The sequence below is a fragment of the Archocentrus centrarchus genome, chromosome 14 (assembly GCF_007364275.1).
Source record: "Archocentrus centrarchus isolate MPI-CPG fArcCen1 chromosome 14, fArcCen1, whole genome shotgun sequence".
NCBI lineage: Eukaryota > Metazoa > Chordata > Actinopteri > Cichliformes > Cichlidae > Archocentrus > Archocentrus centrarchus.
In genome coordinates, this window is record NC_044359.1 from 4,178,585 (window position 1) to 4,204,326 (window position 25,742).

The 25,742-nt window shown below is 40.2% G+C and overlaps 2 protein-coding genes across 3 annotated transcripts; one reads left to right on the top strand and one right to left on the bottom strand.

The window, feature by feature from the left end:
* On the bottom strand, positions 1-9,007 carry mks1 (MKS transition zone complex subunit 1). Its single transcript, XM_030746467.1, has 18 exons — positions 8,695-9,007; positions 8,340-8,461; positions 6,527-6,579; positions 6,197-6,364; positions 4,993-5,093; positions 4,679-4,807; positions 4,358-4,462; positions 4,067-4,175; positions 3,909-3,965; positions 3,766-3,808; positions 3,606-3,668; positions 3,424-3,494; positions 3,268-3,337; positions 3,071-3,178; positions 2,508-2,641; positions 2,192-2,274; positions 1,717-1,814; positions 1-844 (listed from the first exon to the last, which is right to left on the bottom strand). The coding sequence occupies exons 1-18, from the start codon at positions 8,769-8,771 to the stop codon at positions 741-743; spliced, it is 1,695 nt and encodes a 564-aa protein (XP_030602327.1). The 5' UTR covers positions 8,772-9,007; the 3' UTR covers positions 1-740.
* Positions 9,008-10,173: 1,166 nt separating this feature from the next.
* Positions 10,174-20,819, top strand: zw10 (zw10 kinetochore protein). 2 transcript variants are annotated; one of them, XM_030746140.1, is made up of 16 exons: positions 10,174-10,366; positions 13,334-13,468; positions 13,654-13,752; positions 14,048-14,125; positions 15,164-15,323; positions 15,625-15,777; positions 16,087-16,284; positions 16,424-16,560; positions 16,654-16,836; positions 17,326-17,549; positions 17,938-18,009; positions 18,116-18,285; positions 18,545-18,675; positions 19,169-19,300; positions 19,601-19,803; positions 20,198-20,819. In XM_030746140.1, the coding sequence occupies exons 1-16, from the start codon at positions 10,262-10,264 to the stop codon at positions 20,316-20,318; spliced, it is 2,301 nt and encodes a 766-aa protein (XP_030602000.1). In that variant the 5' UTR covers positions 10,174-10,261; the 3' UTR covers positions 20,319-20,819. The 2 variants fall into 2 exon arrangements, with proteins under 2 accessions (XP_030602000.1, XP_030602001.1); XM_030746141.1 differs by having other exon boundaries at positions 10,228-10,366; positions 13,338-13,468.
* The last annotated feature ends 4,923 nt before the right edge of the window (positions 20,820-25,742 follow it).

Genomic DNA, 25,742 nt, shown 5'->3' on the forward strand with positions numbered 1-25,742 from the left:
TTTTAAAGCTCTCATAACTTCTCAAATACAGGAGATAAAAGAAACAAATTGTCTGAAGCTGAGCAGACAATAAGGCAACAAATTCTGCTGAAGCATCCTTCAAAGTGTCAGTCATGAGTTCTATTTGAGTATTAGCTTTTATATGCAACAGTTCGAGTCTAGACTGAACTGCTATAAACTGCTGTATGAATACCCCTAACTATTATACCAAATATAAAATATAGTGCAAGAAAAAAAATGTAGCAAATGTGAAAAATTGGCAACGTATTCAAAGATAATAGTTGATATAAACGTTTATATTACAACAAATATGTGAACTACAATTACAGTTTGAAGTAACCAATAAAAAAAATATACAATCAAACTTTTAAAAACATTATTTTACTTTACATGTTTCTAAAAACTTCACTGAGCTCCAAAAAGCATTGTTTATTTAAGTCTAATACTAACAGTGACTACAAAAAGAAAGCTTTGCCAGGTACAACCATACACAGTAGGCATAATGGCACTGCTCTCTATTAATTAGCAGATTCATTGTTAACTCAATTATTACACCTGCTGTTGTCCAGAATGTCAGCTACAAACGCACAGAATAAAGCATTCAGACACAGTTTTCCTCTTTGTGAGGAAAAAACTCACTGATTAGAGTATATAACAGATCTGTTTTCATACTCATTGATAACAACAATTATAATCTAATCTTCAAAAAAGACCTAACAGTCCTACTCCTTTTTTCACACCTAAGCAGAGGAGTGCATTTGTAGCTGCGACACGGTGCTGATCAGGTCTTGTGGAAGACTTTCTCTGGCTTCTTGCATCTTTTTCCTGGCCCTCTGAAAGGCCTCTGCAAGAAAAAGAAAGTACTAATATAATAATATACACATAAAGAGAATGCTTAAACAACACACACACAATAAATAGCTACCGTATATTCCGGAGTATAAGTCGCACTTTTTTTCATAGTTTGGCTGGGGGTGCGACCTATACTCCGGAGCGATGTATATGTGACATTTATAACACATGAACCAAAATACTCCAGCCACTTGACATCTCCGTGAACTGCAGCTTTAAGGCAGTCTTGCGTAACCTGTGGGCGCAGTGGATGATGGATGGAGAGCACAGCTTAACGGCAACTGGGAGAATGCGCCACCCAACTTTCCTGGAAGTCATTGGATGGATCAAGAAAACATGGGCTTCAGTGACAAACCATCCTGTTGGGATTCAGAAAGGCTGGAATAACTGGAACTGCAGCTGAGACGAGTCTGACTAACGCGACACAGAAGAGGAAGCGGCGCTTCGTCTACGGAGTGTACGGAATTGTTTAGAAGTGACACCGAGGATGAAGAATTCAATGGATTGATGGTTTGGTTAACTGTTAGTATGTTCTTTATGCTATGGTTATCTGAATAACTTAATGTTACGTTAACATACCGAACACGTGTTCGTTGTGCGTCATGTAGCTGAATGTGTTACGTTAGCATAACGTAGGCGTAACCGTGTTCGGCCTGTTCTTTAATCCATTATTATTATAATTGCCGTTCAAGATGGAATTTCTGCTCTGGGTCTCGGATTCTATCAACCCCCCCCCCCCCCCCCCCCCCCCCCCCCCCCCCCCCCCCCCCCCAAAAAAGTGCGACTTATAGTCCAGTTCGACTTATATATGTTTAGCCTCCAAACTAATCCATAACTTATGCTTGTGTGTGTCAGTCTTCTTACCCAGGATGGTGCAAACAGCTCCTTGCTGACTAAAATCTCCCAGCTGGTCAAAAACTCTTTGTCTCCTCTTCTTCAACATGGCAGCATCAACAAAAGCCCTGCACATTAGACCAAATTGTACAGGAAATTATAACATTTACTGTTATCATTTTAAACCAATTGCAATGCAAGTAACTAACTGTAATTTGACATTAAAATAATAATAATGTGCTTTACTATTTTTTCTTCTTTTGTGTAAAACAGTAATTTTGAAAATTTACGGATAAGAACGATAATTATATTTTAGCATTAAAATCTAATTGCAATTAAGACACTTGCACACACCAGTCCATTAACCATTGTAGAAACATAAAAAAATATTTTTGTAATTATCAATGCTGTTAATTTAGGGCAGCTATGCCATAAACCTTACATTGCTACATTTGTTAAGCACTGCATGTACGGCCGGACTTGGTTGAAGCCGGGCTTTACTTACCTGGCTTGCTGAACGCAGTGCAGAGTAAAGGTGACACTTCCTGTGGTTTCAGTGCAGAAGCCAAAGCGACTGAGCCTCTCCCCCTGCATCCAAACACAGACATGTCAAACTTTCTAAAGTTTTCAAGTACTTGCTTTATAACCCACTGTGGCACTTTCAGCAGGTTTTCATTCTTTGTTTCTAGCAGGAGCAAAATATTCTACTGGTTCTCAAGTAAAGGATGAACCAAAACTATCCTTGAAAAAAATCTAATCCAACGTAATCTAATGTAAATGTTTGTCAGATCCACAGAGCTTCCACAGAGGTCTGAGCACACCTTGAAGGTCCCCGGTATTCTGACGTAGCTGTGGTCCTCAAGCTCTGGAGAACCTCCAATAAAGAAGCGCCTCAGCGCAGAAACCGTCCCCGTCTGAAGTGGTCTCCACGTGTGGCATGTCATTGTGTGTTTACCTGGTGCGCGCACACACACACAAACACACACAAATGCAGACAAAACATATAATGCAGCCAAATATAAAGTAGTCATTACTTAAACAGTTTTTTACAGCTAATCGCAACAATTTAATATGAAATTAAACTTAAATTCAAAAATGGAAAAAAATAAAACCTTTTCCAATGTTAACTTGAGCTCCAACATTTAATTGGTTAATCACGAGGTTGGGGAACAGGAGATCCTAATAACAGATGGATCATTTTAGTCATTTCTAAACAAAAAATTACTATTGGCTGAATATATAGAGGACATACATATTTATAATTTAGGATAGAGTAACTGGACTGCTGGTCACTCTGAATATGTAATCTTGGGATCTGGGAAATCATTATTATTATATTTTGTGCCCTAATTTCAATCCAGTAGTTCGGGTACACATGGCATACCAGGCATGGCAGGAAATAGCAGATAGCCATAGCCTTCAGTTCGATAGCGCTGCCAGGAGTCCAGAGAAAGAACCTTGAAGTAGAGCACTGGCCACTGGAGGGCTGATTCTGAAATTAGGAAAAAAGAAACTTGTGTCAGTTTAACCTTTTAAACGCAGTGAAGCCCTTAAATGTGACAATCTGTTAATGACACTAACCGTCACTCTCTTTTTCACTCATGTAGAAAGCCTCAAAGTTGAAGGGGTAACTAAAGAAAGCTACGTTTTCCTGTTGACAGAGAGAGAGTTTAACAAATCTCATCAGCCAGCCACGCTCTCAATATGTCAAACATATTTGTTGCTTTCAATACACACCTTCCTTAATGTTTTAGTCCGACAGGTCTGGGTAACCCCTGACAGAGACTGGAATGGCAAGCTGGACCAATCTTAAATAATAATAATTATTATTATTATAGCTTAATGGGCAAATTAAATGCACCTGAATCCATTTTAAAGTGCACAAAATGTAAATGTCAGAAGTATAACATGTGACTCACTGTTGGGCAGCTCCATGAAGAAGTGGATGTACAAGTTATCATATTCAAAGCCTTGAGCTGAGACTGGGTAGAGAAAAGAACAAGAAAAAAGACATTTGAATGATAAAACTTGTTAGTTTCCAAAAGTATCCGTAATAATGGGCACAGTGTTCCTACTCACCGATCTCTCCGTTCATCAGGTAACGCAGAATGCCTAGAGGAGGCTAGAGGGAAAACATCCAGCAAGAACAAGAACACGTTTTGACTGTAAGCCGGAGAATACAAGAAATCTAACTGATGTGACCTTTGACCTTCAGCTCTTACCATTTCAAAGTCCTGTCCAACGAGGCTATTTAGGTACTCCTTATGCCTTATGTACAGCTACACAGAGAGAAAAGTTAATATATTTCTGTCAGTTAGACCTGTTATTTGACTACAATTTTTCTCTAACCCTGAAAAAATAGCGATGAAGATGAACGCACATCTTTGTACATGTTCTGCTCCCTGCCCTTGTCCTCAGGCTTCATAGACGCAGATACATTCTCCACAGTAAGACGCCAAACTTCTCTCTTCTCCCCGCCTGTTACAACCCTGCACAACATTACAAACATCAACCCAGCGCTTTATTCGTCACACTCTGATGTAAAGACACTTTTGCTTTCTTTTTAGTTTTAGTAGCAAATACAAAAATGCAGATCTGGGTCACTAAAAAAATATGTTGATGTTTCATCGAGAACTCAAGCTACAGATCTCCACTGATGCTGTGAACTTGCCTGTAGGGCTCTTTGCCTTTGTTAAAATCCGGTTTTACAATCACTGTTCCAAAGCCGTCGGTTTTTATGGTTACTAGCAAACACTCGTTCTCTTTCTGGCCCAGCCTGGGGAAACAAAAACACAAACAGACATGAATAAAGCTCAGTAATAGCTAAAGGTCTCCTGTCATGGAAAAAAAAAAACATGCCTGACATGCTGAAAGACGCTGAAAATAAAACATGTGCCACTGCATGTACTAAGAAAGTGAAGCCTGATGGATGAGAAGGTTTTCTCTGTATTTGTCACAAGAGCTCAAATGTGAACCAAACTGAATCCCTTACTTTCCACTGGGGCCCAGGTCTCCCATGATGTGCATGGTCTGCATGGCATTATTCACCACATGCCTGCTCCTCACAAACTCCTCTGTGGGCTCCCAGTTGATGATTTTTGATTTTGGGACACTGGAATCCCTGCCAGGCAATAATACGACATTATGTTTTACATGTTTATACCAGCAGTTTACAGGAGATGTCCTGACTGACAATTAGAAAAGGGCACGTTACATGAGTCACGTGTAATGTGCATTTACACAGAGTGACAAATAAGAACATTTCATCAGGGAAGACAATCAATCTGAAAACAAGGTTTCACCTACATGGTGCGCCTGTCTTGACGTCTGTGTCTCACACTGGCCATCCTCTCAGCCAGGAAGGTTGGGTTGGATTTGGTTGTGGTCAGTATGTCAGTGGCATGCTGCTGTCAGGGGTCAAAAACCACAAGAAACTTACAGACATGGTTAAAGAAGCTCGAAGTGCGCAGTTTGAGGTCTGACATTTATTTTTCACAAATAAAAAAAATTGCAAAGCCGGTTCCTTTTGAACAGAAAAGTCTAGCCCGTGTGTAGCAAAGAAGATGTAACTATGTATAAACTATGTTTGTATCATGCATTTCCAATATGAACTGAATCTCTTACTCTATGGACTGTTCCTCCTTACACTAAAGCACACTTTAAAGATAGGGACACCCCCTGCACTCAGACACACTGCACTACTTTTGTAGGTTTGATCCTTTACGTGTACTTGTGTTTTGCATCATGTTGTGCTGTGTTGTGTTGTTGGATGTGTCTTGTGGTATATGTGAGCACACCAAGACAAATTCTTATCAGCTGTGTTGCTGAAATGGCTACAATAAACTTCGATGCTGCCTCTCTGCTGGACTGGGTGTTTCAACGGCCGTCAGTCTGAGTGCCATTTTGTCTCATTTGTTCCAAGGTCGTGCTACCAAGGTGGCAAACAATATATACACAATAGATATCATTAAAAAAATTAATTTAGGAATGCCTCAGTAAAGATGCTTGTCAGACACCAGTGATTCTGTAAAATACATAAATCATGAATGCAAAAAAATTTGCTCACTTGCTCTGATTTAATAAATCTTCTTTGAGCTTCATTTTATCCGGTGACAGAGTAATATAATTCTGTAATGTGTATTATTGGAAGATGGTACTGAAACAGTAAAGCCATTTTCACAGATGTTCTGCAGCCCTGAGCTGTTCTTGACATACCAAACAGAGCTGCATGTGAGAGCACAAATGTCCGACTCAGACAGATTGGACCTTAGCCGATCTTTGACTTGCCAGCTCCCCATTATGAAGGTCAGTGTGAGGTCAGATTGTGCTGATTCCTGAACAGTGCAACTAATATTTCTACACAGGTAGCACTTTTAGTAGTGCATCTGATGTTTTCCTGCTGTACGCTGCATGTGAGAACACACAACTGTGGAAAATATCCCAGTTTGATTTTCTCACAATTGTCTGATGTCCCATGTGTGAAATTGGCTTAAAATGCAGTGCAACCTACCAGCTGGTGTACTGGAAGGCAGCTGGTGTAGCGGTCATGATCGGTGTAAGTGAAAATCCTGTGATTGCGTCGACCCTTGCCCCTGCCGAGAGCCTTGACTTCTGTGTGGTATTGCCGGTCCAGAGGGGTCTGACATGCTGCCTCATTCTGGAACAGCTCCATCTCATACTGCAACCACAGACACGCACATCTTAATATACGGCAGGTTTTTGTAAAAAAAAGAGAAAAAAAAATCAAGGAATAATGTCCAAAAACAGCTTTAAAAATAAACATTTTAAATTTTCATTATAATCTGCAACGGGACTGGAAGTTAAATATTCAAAACGCTACCTGACTGAAGAATTTCTCCTGCCAGCCAACCACAAGCTCCTCTTCATTATCACCTGGTGTCAAATAAAATAAATGTCAAGATATTAAAATATGCTTTAAACAAAAGCGCCAGCCTAAAGTGGGCAAATACAAGTGACACATAATGGCTGCTAAACCCCTGTTTTAACAAATAATACTGTTTTGTTGAAAGGTGGTGATAATATTTATGACTTCTAATCACGGCTGAAAAAAATCCATCAAATGAGAAAATGGGACTTAGATTCTCCACCGACAGCAGCTCAAACAATCAGGGGTAAAGAGTGGAGGAACGACCCAGTCACTTCCACGGCCACAGGTGTATAAATCAAGCACCTGGGCATGCAGACTGCTTCTACAAACATCAGTGAAAGAATGGGTCGCTCTCAGGGGCTCAGTGAATTCCAGTGTGGTGCTGTGATAGGACACCACCTGTGCAACAAGTCCACTTTTAAAATTTCTTCATGACTAAATATTCCACAGTCACCTGTTAGTGGGATTATAACAAAGTGGAAGCGATTGGCAGTAACTCAGCCATGAAGTGGTAGGCCATGTAAAATCACAGAGTGGGGTCAGAGGATGCTGAGGGTCATAGTGCACAGAGGTCACCAACTTTCTGCAGAGTCAGTCACTACAGACCTCCAAACTTCATGTGGCCTTCAGATCAGCTCAAGAACAGTGTGCAGAGAGCTTCATGGAATGGTTTTCCATGGCAGCTGCATCCAAGCCTTACATCACCAAGCTCAATGCAATGGATGCAGTGGTGTAAAGCACGCCACCACTGGACTCTAGAGCAGTGGAGATGTGTTCTCTGGATTGATGAGTCTGGGTTTGGTGGTTGCTATGGGAATGGTACCTGTATGACTGCATTGTGCCAAGTGTAAAGTTTGGTGGAGGGGGGGGGGGGGGGGGGGGGGGGGGGGGGGGATTATGGTGTGGGGGTGTTTTTCAGGAGTTGGCCCTTTCCCATTAGTTCCAGTGAAAGGAGCTCTTAATGCTTCAGCATACTGAGACATTTGGGACAATTTCATGCTTCCAGGTTTGTGGGAACAGTTTGGGGACTGCCCCTTCCTGTTCAGACACGACTGTGCAGCAGTGCACAAAGCAGGATCATACAGACATGGATGAGTGAGTTTGGTGTGAAGAACATGACTGGCACAGAGTCCTAACCTCAACCCGACAGAACACCTTTGGGATGAATCTGAGTGGCAACTGTGAGCCAGGCCTTCTCATCCAGCATCGGTGTCTGACCCCGTAAAAGCACTTTGGAAGAATGGTCAAAAATTCCCATAAACACTCCTAAACCTGTGGAAAGCCTTTCCAGAAGAGTTGAAGCTGTTATAGCTGCAAAGGGTGGGCCCACATCATATTAAAGCATATGGATTCAGAATGGGATGTCACTCAAGTTCATATGTGTGTGAAGGCAGAAAACTGATATTTTAAAAACAGAGAATGATAATAATTTTGTGTTATTTAAAGGTTAAACTTGCAGGCTTAACTGAGTAGTTTGTAGTATATAGTATAGTAGTATATTGCACTATGTTGCACTGGTGCAGAACGGGCTGTAGTGTTCATGCTTACTGTTAAATCAGGGGGAGCAGTTGGCAATTTAAATTCTTATCTTGTGCCAAAATCCACCTCATCTTTATACTAGCTTTAAACTGGCAAGAAGTTGGAGCCATGCAGCCATGATACATCATGTTACATCCTCAACAAACCTCAAGGCCATTATCTGATCACAGCTTTTACATAAGGTTAAGAAAGAAGTCGTTTCTCCCTGCAGCTGAAACAATTTTACCTGTTTGGACTTGTGATGAGAGTGTTCCCAGTTCAATGTCTCCTCTGACTTGCTGGGACAGAACCTGCTGCTGGAGATGCTGAGACAGAGCTGATGTGGAAGTCACTCTCTCTATACGCACCCTAGAGGAAGTGAACAAATGGGAATAAAGTGTGAAAATACTTGAGGTTACACACGTGTTCACGGCTGTAGATTTCTAGACCTCCGCTTCCTTCTTTAAAAACGTGAAAGCAGAAAACTAATGTAGAACAAAAAAACAGCTATAAAATTACTAATCTTAATCTCAGTGACGCTCCTTTTCCTCTCAGTTAGTCTTTTTATTTAAAAAGAGCTAATACAGCCACATGCTACTCACTTTATTCTCAGGTTTTTGACAGCATCCCGGGACCGATAGACGGCCTCTCCGGTATCGGTGTTCCAGCAGTCCGCCATCACTCTTCAGCGGTCCGAATAGCTGCTGCCTCTTAGCCCTTTTCATTAGCTGGAATCAGCACACACCGCCTGTCATTTAGTAAGGGAAGACACGGATCCAGGTTAAAAACGCAGGCGGCATAAAAAAGTCCACCTAGCAGTTCCTGTCTAATATTAATAAATCAAATCGCTTTTGTAGACGAGCTCAAAACAAGATAAACTAGTAGTAGTTGTCGTTGCCATAGAGATAAGGGACCTTCTTCTTCGTGTTTCTATTTTTTGGCGGTTGGCAAACCAGCTTACAGGAGCATTATCTCCCCCTATTGACCGAAGGTATCAATTCAATCCAATTTTTCACAACATGCTGCTTACCGTTATATTGTAAGGTAAAGACCCTAAAATAATACTGTACAGGGAAAACCCAACAATCAAATTGACCCCCTATGGGCAGCATTTGGTGACAATGAGAAGGAAAAACTCCCTTTAACAGGAAGAAACCTCCAGCAGAACCAGGCTCGGGGGGGGCAGTCATCTGCCGCGACAGGTTAGGGGAGGGAGACAGTACAAAAGACAGTAGAAGAGAGCCAGAGAATAATAATAACTTACGATTAATTGCGGAGTGGTGCATAAACACTCAGTGCATCATGGAAACCCCCTGCAGCCTAGGCCTATTGCAGCATAACTAAGGGAGGTAGGGTCACCTGATCCAGCCCTAACTACAAGCTTCTGTATCAGTGGACCATCTGCCTCCATCTGCCTCCATCTCACTCCATCCCTAGCACCCTCCTCCGCTGTCACACCAACACTTTGCATGTACTTCACTACATCCACAAACCTCCTCTGTGGCCTTTCTCCTTCCCTCCTGCGAGGCAACTATCCACCATCCCTCCTCTGCACATCTCCAAACCATCTCAACTTTGCCTCTTTGACTTTGTCTCCAAAATTCTCAACCTGAGCTGTCTGTTTGACAAGTGCTACAGTAAATAAATAAATAAAATTATGTTACATTCTCCTCTAACAAGATAATGAAATATAGTTGGATCTGCTGAAGGGAAACAATAAAACAAGAGATACATAAAATATGTATTCAATATTTGTGAACACCTTTTTATAAATATGGAAGCTTGTTTTCTCCAGTGGGGAAAAAATAGTAATAATTAAAAAAAAGAAAAAGATGTCAGGTAAATCTCGGGATACAAACTTAACTTTGAGTTACTAAGTCAAAATTTCAGCTTACTAAACATTTTTTTTTTCAGTGGGGGAAACAAGCTTCCATAGGTATAGAAACATGTTTTTAGATTTTTTTTTAATTGCTGGGAGGTTTTATGCTTATTTTTAATCACAATACTGTATGTGCGTATACCCTGTGGGAACACGTGGGGGCGGTAGCGGTTTGCAGGCGCAGTTAAAGACGACAGCGAAGGACCAATCAGAGCGATCGGCGGGTCTCGGGCCGTTGCTGTGCTGACTTGTCACAGTTTTGCTAAAACAATATAACGTTATTAGATAGCATGGCGTCGTTTGTGACTGAAGTTCTCGCCAGCTCTGGCAAACTGGAGAAGGAGGACCTGTCCAGCAGGATAAGCAAAATGTCGCGCAAGGTGGAGGACACAAAGGTAAGCGCCAACTAGCGTCATAGCATCGGCGCTAAAGCAAAGTTTGAACCAACTCTTAGCTGTTAGCGCGTTTACCGTTAGCTCGCAGTTCCTGCTTCAAGTTCACCACCTGAAGTAATACAGCTGCATGTAGGCAGTAATCAGAATATTAACTAATACATGCAGACTGTCAGTAAAACTCGAAGCAAGTTTACTGCGTTTGTTTATTAGCACTGTCATCAACGTCATCAACGTTACGTGGCTTAAGAAACGAGTTAATCTTTCTTCAGATACTGAACTGTTTTATTGGAGTGTGAATGTATGAGAATGTTAGAAAGCACTTAGATGTAGAAAAATTGCTGGTGTGGATGGGTTAATGAGGCGTGTTGAATAAAAAGCGCTTTGAGTGCTCAAGAGTTGAACAGCACTTTATAAGATCAGTCCATTTAGCATAAGCCACTTTAACAATCAGAGATTGCAGCTTCTAGCTTGTTTTTTCTGGTTCAAAATGACTTTATGTCATTCTTGAGATATGTTTGGGATATTTTTGACAGCTTGCAGGCCAGCAACTCATTTACAACAGTTCAAATACCGGTGTTGTGCCAAAAAGTGATCGTCTGCCAAAAAGTGATTGCCAGAAAATGATTGCCCGTATTTAAATTGTGTAAATGACTTGCTGACCTATAATCTGTGAAAAATATGTCAAACATTTCTCTCGTGAATGATATCAAGGCATTTTGAGTAACAAACAACATTTCTGTCACAAGGTAGACGCTGCAATCAGTTTTTGGCAACGACTTTTATATATTCTTTATTTATCAGGGTAAAAACTGCGATTGGCCAGATTTTTAAAGAGATATGTGGTCAAGACGGCAGCAGAAATCAGAACAAATATGACATTACACTCTATAAAAATATTTTCAGTGACCAAAGAAGACTGGATTTATTATACGTAAGTGCAATAATGCAGAGTCATAAACATACTTGAATAACAGGTCATTTCTTCATTTTATATCTAAGTCCTTCATAAATCCTATTGACTACGCTCTATTCACCAATATGAGCATATACATTACACATAAAAGCACATAGAAACATCAAAAATCAGTTTCTGGCAGACAATCACTTTTTGGCACAACACCGGCAGTCATTTGTTTGCAAATACTGGAGATCACTTTTTGGGACCGGTTCATGACCCCTGACAGAAATACTCAAAATAAACAAAACGAGTACCGGTAAGCTAATATTAGGTATGTTACAAAAATTTTCATTATTTCCAGTTACATCTGAAACCCATGCTGATAGAAAGATCATGGAAAAAAATACATTTTGATACCAAACCACACTAATAGCACAAATAATAATAGCACTAATAGCACCTGATTAACTACTCCGTTAGCATGCACTTTTACCATTATAATCAATGAAAACTGTGATCTTAAAGTGCATTACTCTCAGAAAAGTTAGCATTTCTTTCTCTGACTTTAATCAATATTTGAATGAAATTTTCAGCAAATAGAGGCAGAAGGATGGCAAACAGAAAATGTAAGAGCTGAGAAAACAGCTTTATAACAAACAGAATAGTTTAATTTTGTCTAAACTGACTATTTTTTTAATTTGTTGAATGCATTGGCTGCCATGGAATGTTGCTTTTACAACAGACATTTTCCTTACATTATTAAACTGCTTTATGATCAAGAAAACTTGATGAAACTTTAACAGTTTTAAGTTGAAACATAAAATTACATGTCCATATACTTTAAATTGATGTCCATCCAGTTGCTTATTTCAATTGTTTGTAAAGCAGTCGCAAGTAAGAATTTCATTGCTCAGCATAACCACAGTGTTTTGCGGTGTACATGACAATAAACTTCTTGAATCTTGAATCTTGAATCTTGAATATGTGCCATTAGGGTTTTGACACCTTAATTTTGGCGAGGCTTTTGAAAAACAACCGTTCAGTATGAAAGACTTGACAGAATGAAAAAAAAATGGAAAAAGAGGCCGTCCAGGGGGAGCCCCCCCTACATTATAGCACAAAAATCATGGAAAATACACCTTCATTTGATCAGAAACCCGGTTTTTGGCAGACCGCTTCAGCGTATTAGCCGCAGCTACAAACAGTGTGTCTGTCCAAATGCTTATTACAAATACTGCTGTATTGGATGCTGTTAAAAATTGTCAATATGGTCAATAACCCTCTAGTTTACATGTAAATTTAGGCATCACCTCAAAAGTGTCCATTACATGAGCTTGTTTCATGTGGTCAATATTACATCTATTTCTCTTAGCTTAAGTGGGTTTTGAAGGTTTAAATAAGTTTATCTCAGGTATAAATAGGCGGGAGTTGTTGATAGCTGAAGATGACATTCTTCCATGTTTATGTTGCGTTCCATCAGTTTAGCTGCACCTATCAGGCTATGCCTGTCTCAAAATGGGCCTTTGGGGATGACTACACATGTAAGTGCAAATGGTCTGCACATAGTTTACACAAAGTCTTTGTTACTGTGTTTAACTGGTGTTCATGCATTTTACTAAAAAAAAAATAGGTTTGAGTTAATTAAACCCCACTTTTAAAAACTGGCTAAAATATATATTTTGGTTATCAGCGTTCTGTTCATTTTTTTTTTTTTTTTTTTTTTTCACCCCCGTTTTGGTGGGGAAACCAAAACCACCTCTAGTGTGTTCATATTAACTAATGTGTGTTATGACAGTTTAGTGTGAGTTAGAATATACGTACAAAGCCTGTGCCTCAATTTCAGCCATGCACAAACATTTGTAATTGTTTACTGACTGCAAAAAAGTACCTCCTCAGCTTATTGAGTGGATTTTAGATTAGTAAAATTCAAAGGAGTATCTAATAATTAATATTATGAATGAAATGGCTGTGTGTGTGTGTGTGTGTGTGTGTGTGTGTGTGTGTGTGTGTGTGTGTGTGTGTGTGTGTGTGTGTGTGTGTGTGTGTGTGTGTGTGTGTGTTTTCTGCAGGAAGAAGTGTGTGACATGATAAACAAGCGGTACAGTGATTTCCTGCCTAGTCTCCAGTCATCAGAGGAGCTGATGCTACAGGTTGATGCGGTCTCCAAAGAAATGGACACTCTAAAAAGTTGCATTGAGAATGAGGTGTGTATTAAATTGTTTAATGTTCAGAGTGACAGTTAAAGCAGGTCTCGTGGAGCAGTATAAGAGACCAGGATTTGTTCTACTCAAGCTGGATTTCCAGCAGTTCGTTTTGTTTCATGCAGCAGGTTCTTCTCGTGATATAATTAAGAAGCATGCTTTTAAAGTGTTTGCTGATGTGGACGCAGGTGCAGAATGTCCACGTGGCTGTGACTGAATATACAAAACTGAAGCAACAGCTGGAGAAAAATACCATCATTATAACAATGCTTGGACACCTAAAAGAGGTACACCATAATGACTTTTGGAATTTTTTCCTATTTTTATGCAATTTTTTTCCTCTGTCTTAACTTTTCTTTGATTTCATTCTGTTATTTCTAATGGCCTTGTGTCCATCTTTCTATTTGAATGTACTTTTCTGTTCTTGCTTGGTTGTCAAAGCACCTTGTAATTGTGTTATATAAGCAAAGTTATGGGGGCAGCTTTTTGTCACATAACAAAACTCTTATATTAACAGAGAACCAGTAGTATTTTAAGCAGTATGGGCATTTCTGTGGCTGAAATGTCTGCTGTGTGACTCAGTTTCACAGTGCAATGGAAGAATTCAACAAGGCTTTACTGGAGAAGAAGTATGTTGATGCAGCCAACCAGCTGGAAAAGGTAAGAGCTGCTTCCATCATGTCTACACAACCTAAGCTGTCCTTTTAAACAATAGCCGAGGCTTATCTGACTTAAAAATGGACCTTAGTGGGGTGACTGCACTCGTAAGCCCCAGTTAGAGCAGGTCGTCTATTAGTCGGAAAGTCAGTGGATCGAACCCTGAGTACCCCAGTCCGCAGGCCAAAGTATCCAAAGATACTGAACCCTGAGTTGGCCCTGATGCATCTATGGAAATGTAAAAGAGTCAGTGAACGTTAGAAAGCACTTAGATAAAAGCACTGCATGAATGTATGTGTGACTGGGTGAATGAGACTTGAAGCAGAAAGTGTTTTGAGTGCTCAGCTGCACTAAATATGACTAAGTATCAGTTCATTTGCCATTTATTTACTTTAGTCTGCTTACTGTTAAGATAATAAGACTGTTTACTTAAAGTCTGTGCATTTTCCTTTTATTTCTGTTTGATAAACAGAAGTGGGGCTGCAGTTAACTGAAAACTGGTGCAATGATAAATGAATCATATTTACCTCCTTCCTCATAAAGTCCACCTACAATAGATCTGAAAGATATGTGATTACAATCACAGCTCGTTCTAAAAAGAATAAAAACTGTTTGGCATTTTCACTCAGTAGCATTTTCGTCATATAATTAATGTGTACGATGTATAGTCCCAGTGAGTCTATAAAGTGGCTTTAAGCTAAACTGAAGTGGTAGTGGCGCAGTGGGTAGGCACTCGCCTTGCAGCCGGAAGGTTGCGAGCCCCTGTCCCTGTGCTGCGTTGTGTCCTTGGGCAAGACACTTAAACCACATTGCCTAACAGTACCGCCGGTCTCTGGCTGCGTGACCGCAGATGCTCGTCTCTGAATGAGTGATCTGGAACCATCATTTCGTTGCGTGCCTTGTGCGCGCAATGACAATGAGTTTAATCTAACATCTAACCACTTCTTGAAAAGTAAAATTAAATTTTAAAACAAGCACCTAAATATCATAGAGGCATAATTGTGTTTCAGTAAAAATGGGTCTTTTTTTCTTTTTCTCCAGGCGAGGAAGAACGTGGAGGCACTGAAGGGCTGGAAGACTTCTGAGCTGCCACTTCTCAGTGCCCTCAGCTCTGAGTTGACAGTGCAGAGGGAAAATCTAATTTACCACCTGGGAGATGAATGGAAGCGCCTCGTCATCTGGAAGTTACCGTCCACAAAAGGTAAATCATCCTGAGAGAACAGGTTAGAAAGTTCCTGGTGGTACCATTACTTTGTGTGAACTGTTCTTCACATTTCATGTAGTAAAAAATTTGAAAAACTCTAGCGCTGCTGGTGCTAACTAATGCTCACCCTTTATTCCAGTGACTTTAATACTTCTATATCTAATCTCTAAAAATTACCCAAAATTATCCACAATTGCAACCAACAGGCTTGAACACATTAGATTTTATAAGCTAACCTCAAAGTAGTAACGGTAGCTTGTGTGTGTGTGTGTGTGTGTGTGTGTGTGTGTGTGTCCAGAGCCTGTGGGTGAGAAGTCCTTCCTGAAGGTGGAGCTGAAACTGAGCAGTGCTTGCAGTAAAGATGATGAACCAAAACCACCTGCACTGCTGAGCTGTGTCCTGCAAGCGCTGGCCATCCAGGGAGACCTTCAGCATAAGATCAAGCTCTTCAGTAAGAACAAGCAACACTGTAAACCTGCAGTGCTTTCATGTCCTGTTAAAAAAGTGTTTTATACGTTATAGGTACTTTATTTCATTTAAAACGAAGTTTCTTTGCATACGTTTTGAGAAATGTCAAAGTCTGTCTGTTCCGTACCATATTTGTGGTACCGCACTGCAAATTTATTTTTTTTTTGTAATTTTATTGGCAGGTTTTTACACTGATCAATGTTTTTCAAGTAAGTCAGCCAGATTAATCTTATCTGGCTCTGAAGCACAATGTATCTAAGGTTAAAGTCTGCTCACTTCTGTTGATATTCAGGTCAGGTGCTGCTGAAGAACATGTTAAAGCCATTAGTGATGTACGCGTCGCTGTCAGTGAGGGTAACGGAGCAGCAGGGGGATGGAACCACACTGGCCTTGCAGTGTTTGGAGGAGAGCCACGAGGAGCGATGCACACCCTCACAGGTCTACAACAAACTGCTGCTGGTACTCAAGACACTTCATTCATACCTCCTAGGTAAAATGTGACTGACTTTTTGAGTCTGTACTTAGAAAGCAATGGCAGTCTGAATATGAGGAAAAATGATCCATTCTAACCTGAAATCTTCCATGAGAGTCTTGTTGGAAAGGCAAGTCACTTGTTTGTTATTTTTCAGATGTGTCTATTGGTGATAAAAAGCTCTCAACTATCCTGGGGGAGCTGATTTGGGAGGACATGTCCCACACCATCATACATGAGTGCCTGGTCCACTCCATCCCCACCAACAGCAGCCAGCTGGAGAAATATAACACTGTATGGGCCAACAGCTGTTTCTGTAGTGTAATGCATACAGAAAATGCACAGAAACACTGGACTATGTATTTTTCTCTTTTGTTTGTGCTCAAGGTGATAAAGGAAACAGAGGAGTTTGAGAAGTCTCTAAAGGAGATGGAATATCTGCAGGGTGATTCCACAGACCTGCTCAGATATGCCAGAGATGTCAACTGCCACTTTGCCAGCAAGAAGTGCAAGGACGTCATCGTGGCCGCCCGTAAACTCATGACCTCCAAGATGCACAACACTGTTAAAGTACGTGTCTGAATGAATTCTCCTCATCATGTGACAAACAGGCCTCAGAATTTCAAGCAAAATATATGGAGAAAAGAATTGTGTTGTCTTTTTAGCCAATATTTAAAAGCTGTCTTTGTGCTTTTAAGATTTTTGTGTGAAACCTGTTAATCGTTTGTGTGCTGCAGTCAGTTGGATTCATTGTAACCAACATCTCACCCTCGAACTTAATGAGGCCAGGTCTTCAATGCTGCAACTGTCATAGCTGCGATATTTAAATAACTATTCCACTGGAGCTGTACAAAATTGCATGCGTATGTAATATAATTACCCTGTTGCAGCAGCACCAGTGAGCCCTCAAAAATGCCAAGAAATTGAGATAGCTGATTGACTCTGAAGAAAGGGACATTACACTCCCACTTCAAATAGCATCTTCACAAATCTCTGTATCCTTCCCATTATTTGTTTCTTAAATTGCTTTGTTTCTTTATTACAAACTTCCTCTGATAGATCACACCAGATTCAAAGTTGCGTCTCCCAAAGCTGCCAGCTCCAAGTTCAGAGGTCAAGGTGAAGCAAGAGAGCTTCAAGGAGGAGGTGACAATGGAGAACTCAAAGCAGCTGTCTGCGTGGAGTCTGCGCCTGCCAGCCTGTCGCATCAGTGAGTCAGTGCAGCAGCTGATGGAATTGGCAATCGACACTCTATGCGAAGCTGTTGGAAGCTCAACACAATGGTATGGCACAGTGCTCAGAGACCTCACTGTCTTTTGTGTTGGTGTATCATGAGTCCTGATAATAGTCCTGTACTTTTCTACAATGGGAAATCCAAGACTCCTGTGACTGTAGCAATTTCAGGATGATTTAGGAATTTTTAATTCGAGCTGCACAGCTCAGTGCCGCTTTATCTGACTGAGAAAGAGGGAAGGAACCTAAACAGTAACCCGTCCTAACAACGAGATACTCTAAAAGTTGAAAAGTTGAGTTAATACAGGCCAAAATGTTTTTTTGTTTTGTTTTGTTTTTATTGTTCCACCACCAGAAATGTTTCTTCTTTGGCCACTGGATGGGGAGGGCCGAGTCCTGTCACACCGACATCAAAAACGATTCTGTTCTTCTTTTCAGTGCTTTGCAGCTCTTCTTCACTGTGAGGAACATTTTCCAGCTGTTCTACGATGTCGTGCCAACGTACCACAAGTAAGATTGTTTCCGTCCTGTAGCGTACGTCAGACCAAAGCAACGCGTTTACTCTGAAAGTATAAATGAGTATGAGTCTTGTTTCTCTGCTGCTCCTTCTACTCAGGGAGAACCTGCTCAAATTTCCTCACCTAGCTGCCATCCAGCACAACAACTGCATGTACCTGGCCCATCATCTGCTCACCCTGGGCCACCATTTCAGAAACCACCTGCCACAGTCTCTCAGCGAGGGCGTTGCGACTTTCGTTGACATGGTGCCTGGATTCAGGAAATTGGGTAAGCACTTTGTCATGAATTGCCATAACATAAACTGTTGCCAGAAGTAAATTACTAATGATTGAGTTATCTCCAGATTTGATTTCAAGTGCCTGTCACCCTGGTCCAAAGACAACAAGCTGGTTTTATAGCCTAAATTGGGGCAAAATTTCCTCATCATGTAGAAACTAAAGGTCAACATTAAATCTGCAGTTTGCTTTGAAATGTGAGCACACTCATCTCTCCAATAACATTCTCCCTTTCTGTAATGTTCCTGCAGGAGCCCAGTGCTTCTTAGCCCAGCTGAATGTTCAAAGAGCTGAACTGCTGGAGCGACTTTCCACTGCTCACAACTTCTGCAACCTGGATGATGAAGAGAACTACACAGCAGCCAGCAAAGCAGTAAGGCAGGTGAGAAGAGAGAAGTGCTCATTATACTCTTAAGAATAAGCATATAATAAAATATAAGACTAAGTTTTATCTTCTGGCAAGGCTTGTCAAATTTGTGTCTGTACAGGAAGTGTTATGGCACAATACTGAGGTGGGGACCCCACATTTTTGAACCCACAAACACTAGACCGACACCTGTAAAGTGCTTGGAAGCAGGCTCATAGCACGGATAATACTTAGGTTGTTTCAATGTCAGTGTAGAAAGCTGGATCGGCTGAAACGAGGTATCCATTTTAATCAGATCCACACAAGGGGGCCGCTGAAATGCTTTCTTTATAGAAATCCTGTTTAAGTGGTTAATGAGTGTCATTTAAATGTCCATTCAAAGCACTTTGATTGGTCAGTAAGACTAGGAAAGTGCTATATATGTGCCAGTCCATTTCCATTTTCACCCTTTGATCTTTGAAGTGCTTTTTTTAACGCATGCTCTGCTCGTCTGCTTGCTTGGTTGCAGGTCATTCATCAGTTGAAGCAGTTGGGGACAGTCTGGCAGGACGTCCTTCCTGTCAGCATCTATTGTAAAGCTATGGGCAACCTCCTCAACACAGCCATCACAGAGGTCACTGCCAAAATTATGATGCTAGAGGTTTGTGCTACTGTAATAAAACTGGTTTAACATTAAATTAACAGTAATGACTGGGTTGGGATCTTAGGTTTTCCATATTAAATTGTCTTCTGCCCCCAGAATGAGTCTCTTCAGGCCCATCTGGCTGAAGAGACACTTTCTCAAATATAAGATGAAATTAAAGTTCACAGCTCAAGTAAATAAATGTTTATTTGAGCTGTAATAAAGGCCTAATAACACAGTGTAAAAAAATGCTCTATTATATACTCAGTTTGTGTATTTATTGATTAATCTTTTAATTTGTCACTTAACTGTCTATAGGACATTTCCTCTGAGGATGGGGAGCACCTCCACACTTTGTGCCAAACCATCATTGAGGAAGGCCCGCTGGTCTTCATCCCTCTGGCTGAGGAAAAGAAGAATAAGAGATATCAGCAGGAAGTGCCGCTCTATGTGAGGAAGTGGGGAACCTTCAAGGAGCTCGTCATCGTGCTGCGGGCCAACCTGCAGGAGATCGTTGACAGGTAAGAGAGAAACTTCACAACAGGAAAAAAACTCAAAATAAATGAAACATGTAGTGTACCATTGGCTTGTCTAAAGGATGCCATTATTCATCAGTTTAAATGCATTCAGCCTTGAAATGAGTGCCTTGCTTGCGAGTTAGACCGTCTGTCAAATTTTGTGGCTTTAACAGTAAGTAGTTAGGATGTAAGAATTTGCAGTTTAATCACTGGACATTTCTTTATTTTATTATGGGAATATTGGATTTTGTCCATCCATTTTTCACAGAGATTTTCATATAACACTCGTACACAGCATGTAAAACCATCTTTGTAACAAGCATATCGATTTAAGCAATTAAAGAATTACCTTACTATATCTCTTTTCCATTGATTAGTCTGTGATTATTCTCCACAGGTGGACTGACGGTAAAGGTCCGCTGGCTTTGGAGTTTTCCAGTTCGGAGGTGAAGAGTCTGATTCGAGCCTTGTTTCAGAACACAGAGAGGAGAGCTGCAGCTTTGGCCAAAATCAAATAGGTTCGTTTACAAAACAAAACCCCAAGAAGATACTACAGCACTTTTCCACTGTGGGAAATAAGGAACCATGCCTTTACTCATTTCCATTTTCTGTTCTGTGCATAAAATATAAACATTTACATGTATGCAGGCTGAACAGCTTGACACAGAAATGGTTGAGGTGTTGTCACTGGGGATATAAGACCTGTCAGCATCTAGCAGCCACACAGCTTTGGGGGTTACTGCTCCCCAGCCAGCTGAGGTTGTGTCACCAGAAACTTGCCATCTGTTGACGTGATGCAGGATTCGGGGTTAACTTTGCTGCACTTCATTAATCAAACCTAAAGACGTGATTTCAGGAGTTTATTAGTTTGAACCTAAGCGCCTCTAAATGACCTTAAAGTTGTGACAAAACCCATTCTGGACTTACTAATACAAATTTTCTTGTTCAAGCATTGAAACTGAATTTTTCCATGATGTATGTGTGTGTGTACATATATAACTTATCCAAATAAACCAAAACACTCAATGTTTTTCAAAACCTTGTCCAAGCTCTTTGTTCTTGATGAATGCAAAATGCTCTTGGTGACAGGTCATGCTGTCGTACCGCTTCATAATATTCAGTGTGCTGAGAACTTGCATCATTTCCAGCTGCTCCTTTGATTTCAGTTCACGTACTGGGTTGGATCTGTGTGCTTCAAAGCCCATTAATGTGTTTAGTAAATGGGCCTTAAACTAGAAGCTTAATTATCCATGTATTGGAAACAATTTCCAGTTTCAACTCATTAAAGGGCTTGATTTATAAAAGGTTAAAAAAAAAAGAGAGAAATGTATACACCCAGTTTATACTGTTCAAGGAGCTGATGAAATTAGCAGAGTAGGGTGAGAGCATCTGGGCTGAAAGATCGCAGAAACCTGCAGACTGTTGCAGGCTTTAGAAAGCAGGCAGGCGGGCGAGAACTGAATGAAAGTATGCTCATCAGTTCTGATGATTTAATGGCAATTTCATTAAGGCATTAATTGTGAGTTAATTGCATTTTCCCTTCATGACATTCCAGTTTAATTTTAATGACAGAAAAATCATTTTAAAAAGCCTTCAAAGCCCACAGACTGTATATAAAAGATGAATGAAGCCACCATGATAAAAAAAAAAAAACAGCTTTGTGGACTCCACACTAAATGGATTTTATCCACTCGGAGTGCTAAGTTATTAGCTAATGATGGCAAACTTAGATATTGGCACCGATTAAAAGTGTACAGGCAGACACCCACTAATTAGTAACAGACTAACTTTAAGCCTTATTAAAATCTAATCAGTTTAGTTATAAACACTAAATTAACAACTGTATAGTTATAAAGGAATTACAGACTTTAATTTTATAGTTGAAGTTTGGCATTTAACGTGGTGTATTCTGTGGCAACTGATTTGCTTTTTCAGCTGATCTCAAGTCAGCTGATAAACACTGCACTTGCCTCATTAGATCAGCTGCAGCATTTGGCAGATCTGTGTTGGATTTCTTTATCAGCCCAAGAGGCTGTGAACTTGATGCAGGAGGATGTTCTGCTCTGCTGATGTTGGACCTGACCTCTGCCTTTCATGCAGTTGACCATCACATTTTGCTCGATAGGCTGAGATACTTGGAGGTTGGACAGCTGACAATTTTGTTCATCATAATGAAGCATAATGAAAAGAAGACAGAAGTCCTTGTTTGTCCCCAAGATAATGTAAACTGTAGGTATCCTCACCATTTATGCTAAATCTTCTCTCAGGAGCTGTGGTGTAACTTTTAACTCTCTGGTTCACTCTTGCTTTCATCACTTCAGAAACATTCCCAGGTTGAGTTCTGTTGTGTCACGCTCTGAATTGAAGATTTTGTAACAGTGACCCCCAGACTCTGGAAGTCTCTGACTATAAGATCTGTGGACTCAGGGATCTCTTTCAAAAAGCAGCAGAAAAATCTTCATATTATCCAAGGAAACCTTTAAATTAACAAAGGTGCTGTTCAAATAAAGGGAGTTATCGTGTGTAGAGCTGCCGGATCCACTCGCATTGATTTGGGTTGAGTGCCGTCAGTGCTCTGAATGTCTCAGAGGGAGGAGACAAACATCTGGATAGGTACACAGCAGCCGCTCTTCACCCTAAACTCTCCTCCTTTATTTAATTCCCCTGATAACTTGCAGGAAGCTGCATTATACCAGCAGCCGCTGTCTTAGGACATGCTTTGCAGAGGTATGTGAGGTTTTTCTCCTTTTATAATCACATTAGCAGTAGATAAATTTGACCATGTGAACTTAACTTGAGAGATATTACCACTTTTCTTTCACTTTTTAAAAATCTAAACTCAGCTACTTAAAGGACTGTTGTTGTGCATGATAGGTATTTTTTGTAAAGCTTAAAGTTATGGCAATTTTTTTTTTTCATGACTTATACATCTGTTGGTTAATTGATTAATTGTATCAGGAAAATATTGAAAAAGTGAAGATTCAAGGGGACATCGAAGGTTTGATAAAACATAAACCAAACAATATTCAATCTAATGTAGGTAAATTATTTTCTGTCAATATTCTTGTTGATTAAACTACTCTAAATATTCTTGTTCCCAATAAATATCCTGGAAATAACTCATACTCATTTCCTGCCAAACTAAACCTGGTTAGTCTGAGTGCACTGTGAGGTCAGCTCAGCATGCTAAAATGGGATCTTTGTCCACATATGGAACAAAAATTTTCTGATTAATTACAAAATAAATGACATTTTGCGTGGTTTTAAATTAAGCTGTTCTTTCAAGGCGATTCCAATTTCCCTATCTGAAACAAACATGATTAATTTCTATTGTTTTACATGAAACCTCTGTAGATATAAAAGTTATAGATGATAATATTAATTAGAGGTATTGCTGTATTACCACCATACAGCATATTTTTTATACATTACAAAATCCATGCATTAATTTCTTAAACTCCTTATCATATATTAGATCTTGAGGTCTTATCTTGTCCCCGTTCTGTCATTATTAAACTGCTATATTTATAATGTTGCAGATAATAACTTTCACATTAACAGTCAAGCTGCTACAAGGTAACTTCACTTCAAACTCTGTTTGTACATAACTGTTTAGATCATGACTTTTTGTGTGTTTTTTTGTAGACTAAATTTTTTGTTGATAATTATGACACATGGTTGACATTTTTTTTCTTGCTACTTGTGTTTATATATCAATATGACACATTTCAGTCTCCATACGATGTGAGACGATGTGAGGCACCCTCGCCTAAAAACATGTACCAGGATAAAAAGATTTAGGGATCAGTGTTTTTGAGTTAATGTTGTTCCAAATGTTTCCTCACAGTCCAGCTGACTCACTTTGCTTGATAGCTGTAGGTGTATTACACACATGTAATCAGGATTCAGCAAAGTTGGTCACGTTTTATGCTTCAGTGTTGTGATGCTGCAAGCACGGCACTGTATAAAGGAAGAATTAAATTTAGCCACATCTGGACAATACTTTGTAGGTTTAAGCCTTCAGGCAAATACAGTCAGTAATCTTTTCAAATCCTTTGTCTTCTTTGGTGCAGCTCAGATTAATTTTAAGGATTAGGACAATCCCATCGTGTGCAATAAGTTGCAGCAGTGACTGATCAGGAAGCATGTTCGACAAACTCTGAGTTTAAGAACATACTCTGAGTTGATCAACTCTGATATCGGCAACTCTGAGTTTCCCGTTCCAGAACAGCTGTTTAGAGTCAGTTCAATCAACTCTGAGTGTGTTCACCCTGAGTTAAGCATGTGTGTGAGTAAGGAAAGAAAGCCATCATCAATGGAGCTCCGATATGGACCGAAATGTTCCCAGTTTAAGCATTTCTAATCTGATCTGAGCTCAGCTTCACTGATGGATGACAGCCACAGCAGAGCTGTTTCACTGAGTTACTGTTAAAGGTCAGAGTTTCACATTTAACCGAAAACATGCGGGGCAGCTTTCCAAGCCTGTAATGGTAAATGTACTGGTTCTTATAGGGCTTTTCTACTCTGAGCACTCAAAGCACATTATGCAATGCACAGAATGTAAAGATAAATCAATTAAGGCAAACACGTTATCAGAAACGTCTCAGATTCATAGGTTTTAACTATTTCAGTACAGTTTGGGTGGATGAGCAGAATGTGTTGGGAAAAATGAAACCATTCTGAACTGATCCGGAGGGGATGAGCTGGGAAATAACTGGATGAATTTCAGACACCATAACTTTCAAAATGTTGACAGCATGTGAGTCACATTTAGTTCAGTTTTCAAGTCTTAAAATCATTTTTTGCCTCATCGTCACTCAAACATTCACATCATGTCCTAGATCCAGACATTCTTCCATCAGTGACCTTTTACGACTATAACTGGGATCTCAGTGCTTGTAGAAACATAAACGTCTGCAGATGAATTCGCTCCTCTGACGCTCTGACACTTTATGAAGGAGGAAATGAATGGGAGTGTCAGACAGGTGGTTCAGGTGCAGCAGGAGGGGAGGAGTCAGAGAGACACTCAGAGGTTGTTGGATAAAACCTGCCAGTGAGCAGGTTAGGGTCACAGAGAATGTTACATGGTACCTGGTAACAGACGTCACAGAGATAACCAGTCTCTGTGACATCGTGCAGAGCCAAGAGTAGAAAAACGTCTGAAAAAAGTCTTTTGGTTCACAGGGATTACTTGCACATATACTGACCTCACTATTTGAAACTTTGGGGAGGTTTAATATGAGCATCCACCATGGTAATTTATTAGCTACACCTTGCTAGTATTGGACCCCATTTTGCCTTCAGAACTTCCTTAATTATTCATACAGAGATTTAACAAGGTGCTGGAAACATTCCTCAGCGATTCATTCTCTGTAAACCCCGGAGATGGTTGTGTGGGAAAATCCCAGTAGATCAACAGCTTCTGAAATTCTCAGACCAGTCCGTCTGGCAACCAACAACCATCCCACATTGAAAGTCACTTTAATCACTTTCCTTCCCCATTCTGATGCTCAGCTTGAACTTCAGCAGTTCACCTTGACCATGCCTACATGCACTGATTTGCTGCAACATGTCTGTTAATGAGTAGTTGAACATGACACAAAATAGGTCCACTTTAATTCTCACAAAATAAAAGCTTTAGCACAACACTGTCACTCGACACCAGCTAGCTGAGGGAAAGAAGACTTGTTCAGCAGGTAAATAGTACACAGAGTAAGATGTGGCTGGATTGAAAAACCATTCAGGATATTTAGGCTACAACTCTGTTCTGTTTACTCTAACTGCCCCTGATAATCAAACATAAATTATGTGTATTGTTCTAAGCAGTTTTACTTTTCATGTTGTTTGATTACAGGAGAAATTTCAGTCTAAGACTCCACTTGTCACGTGTGCATTTTGTGAATATTAGCCATTGCTGTCTGTCTTTTCAGGTTGTAGGTAAA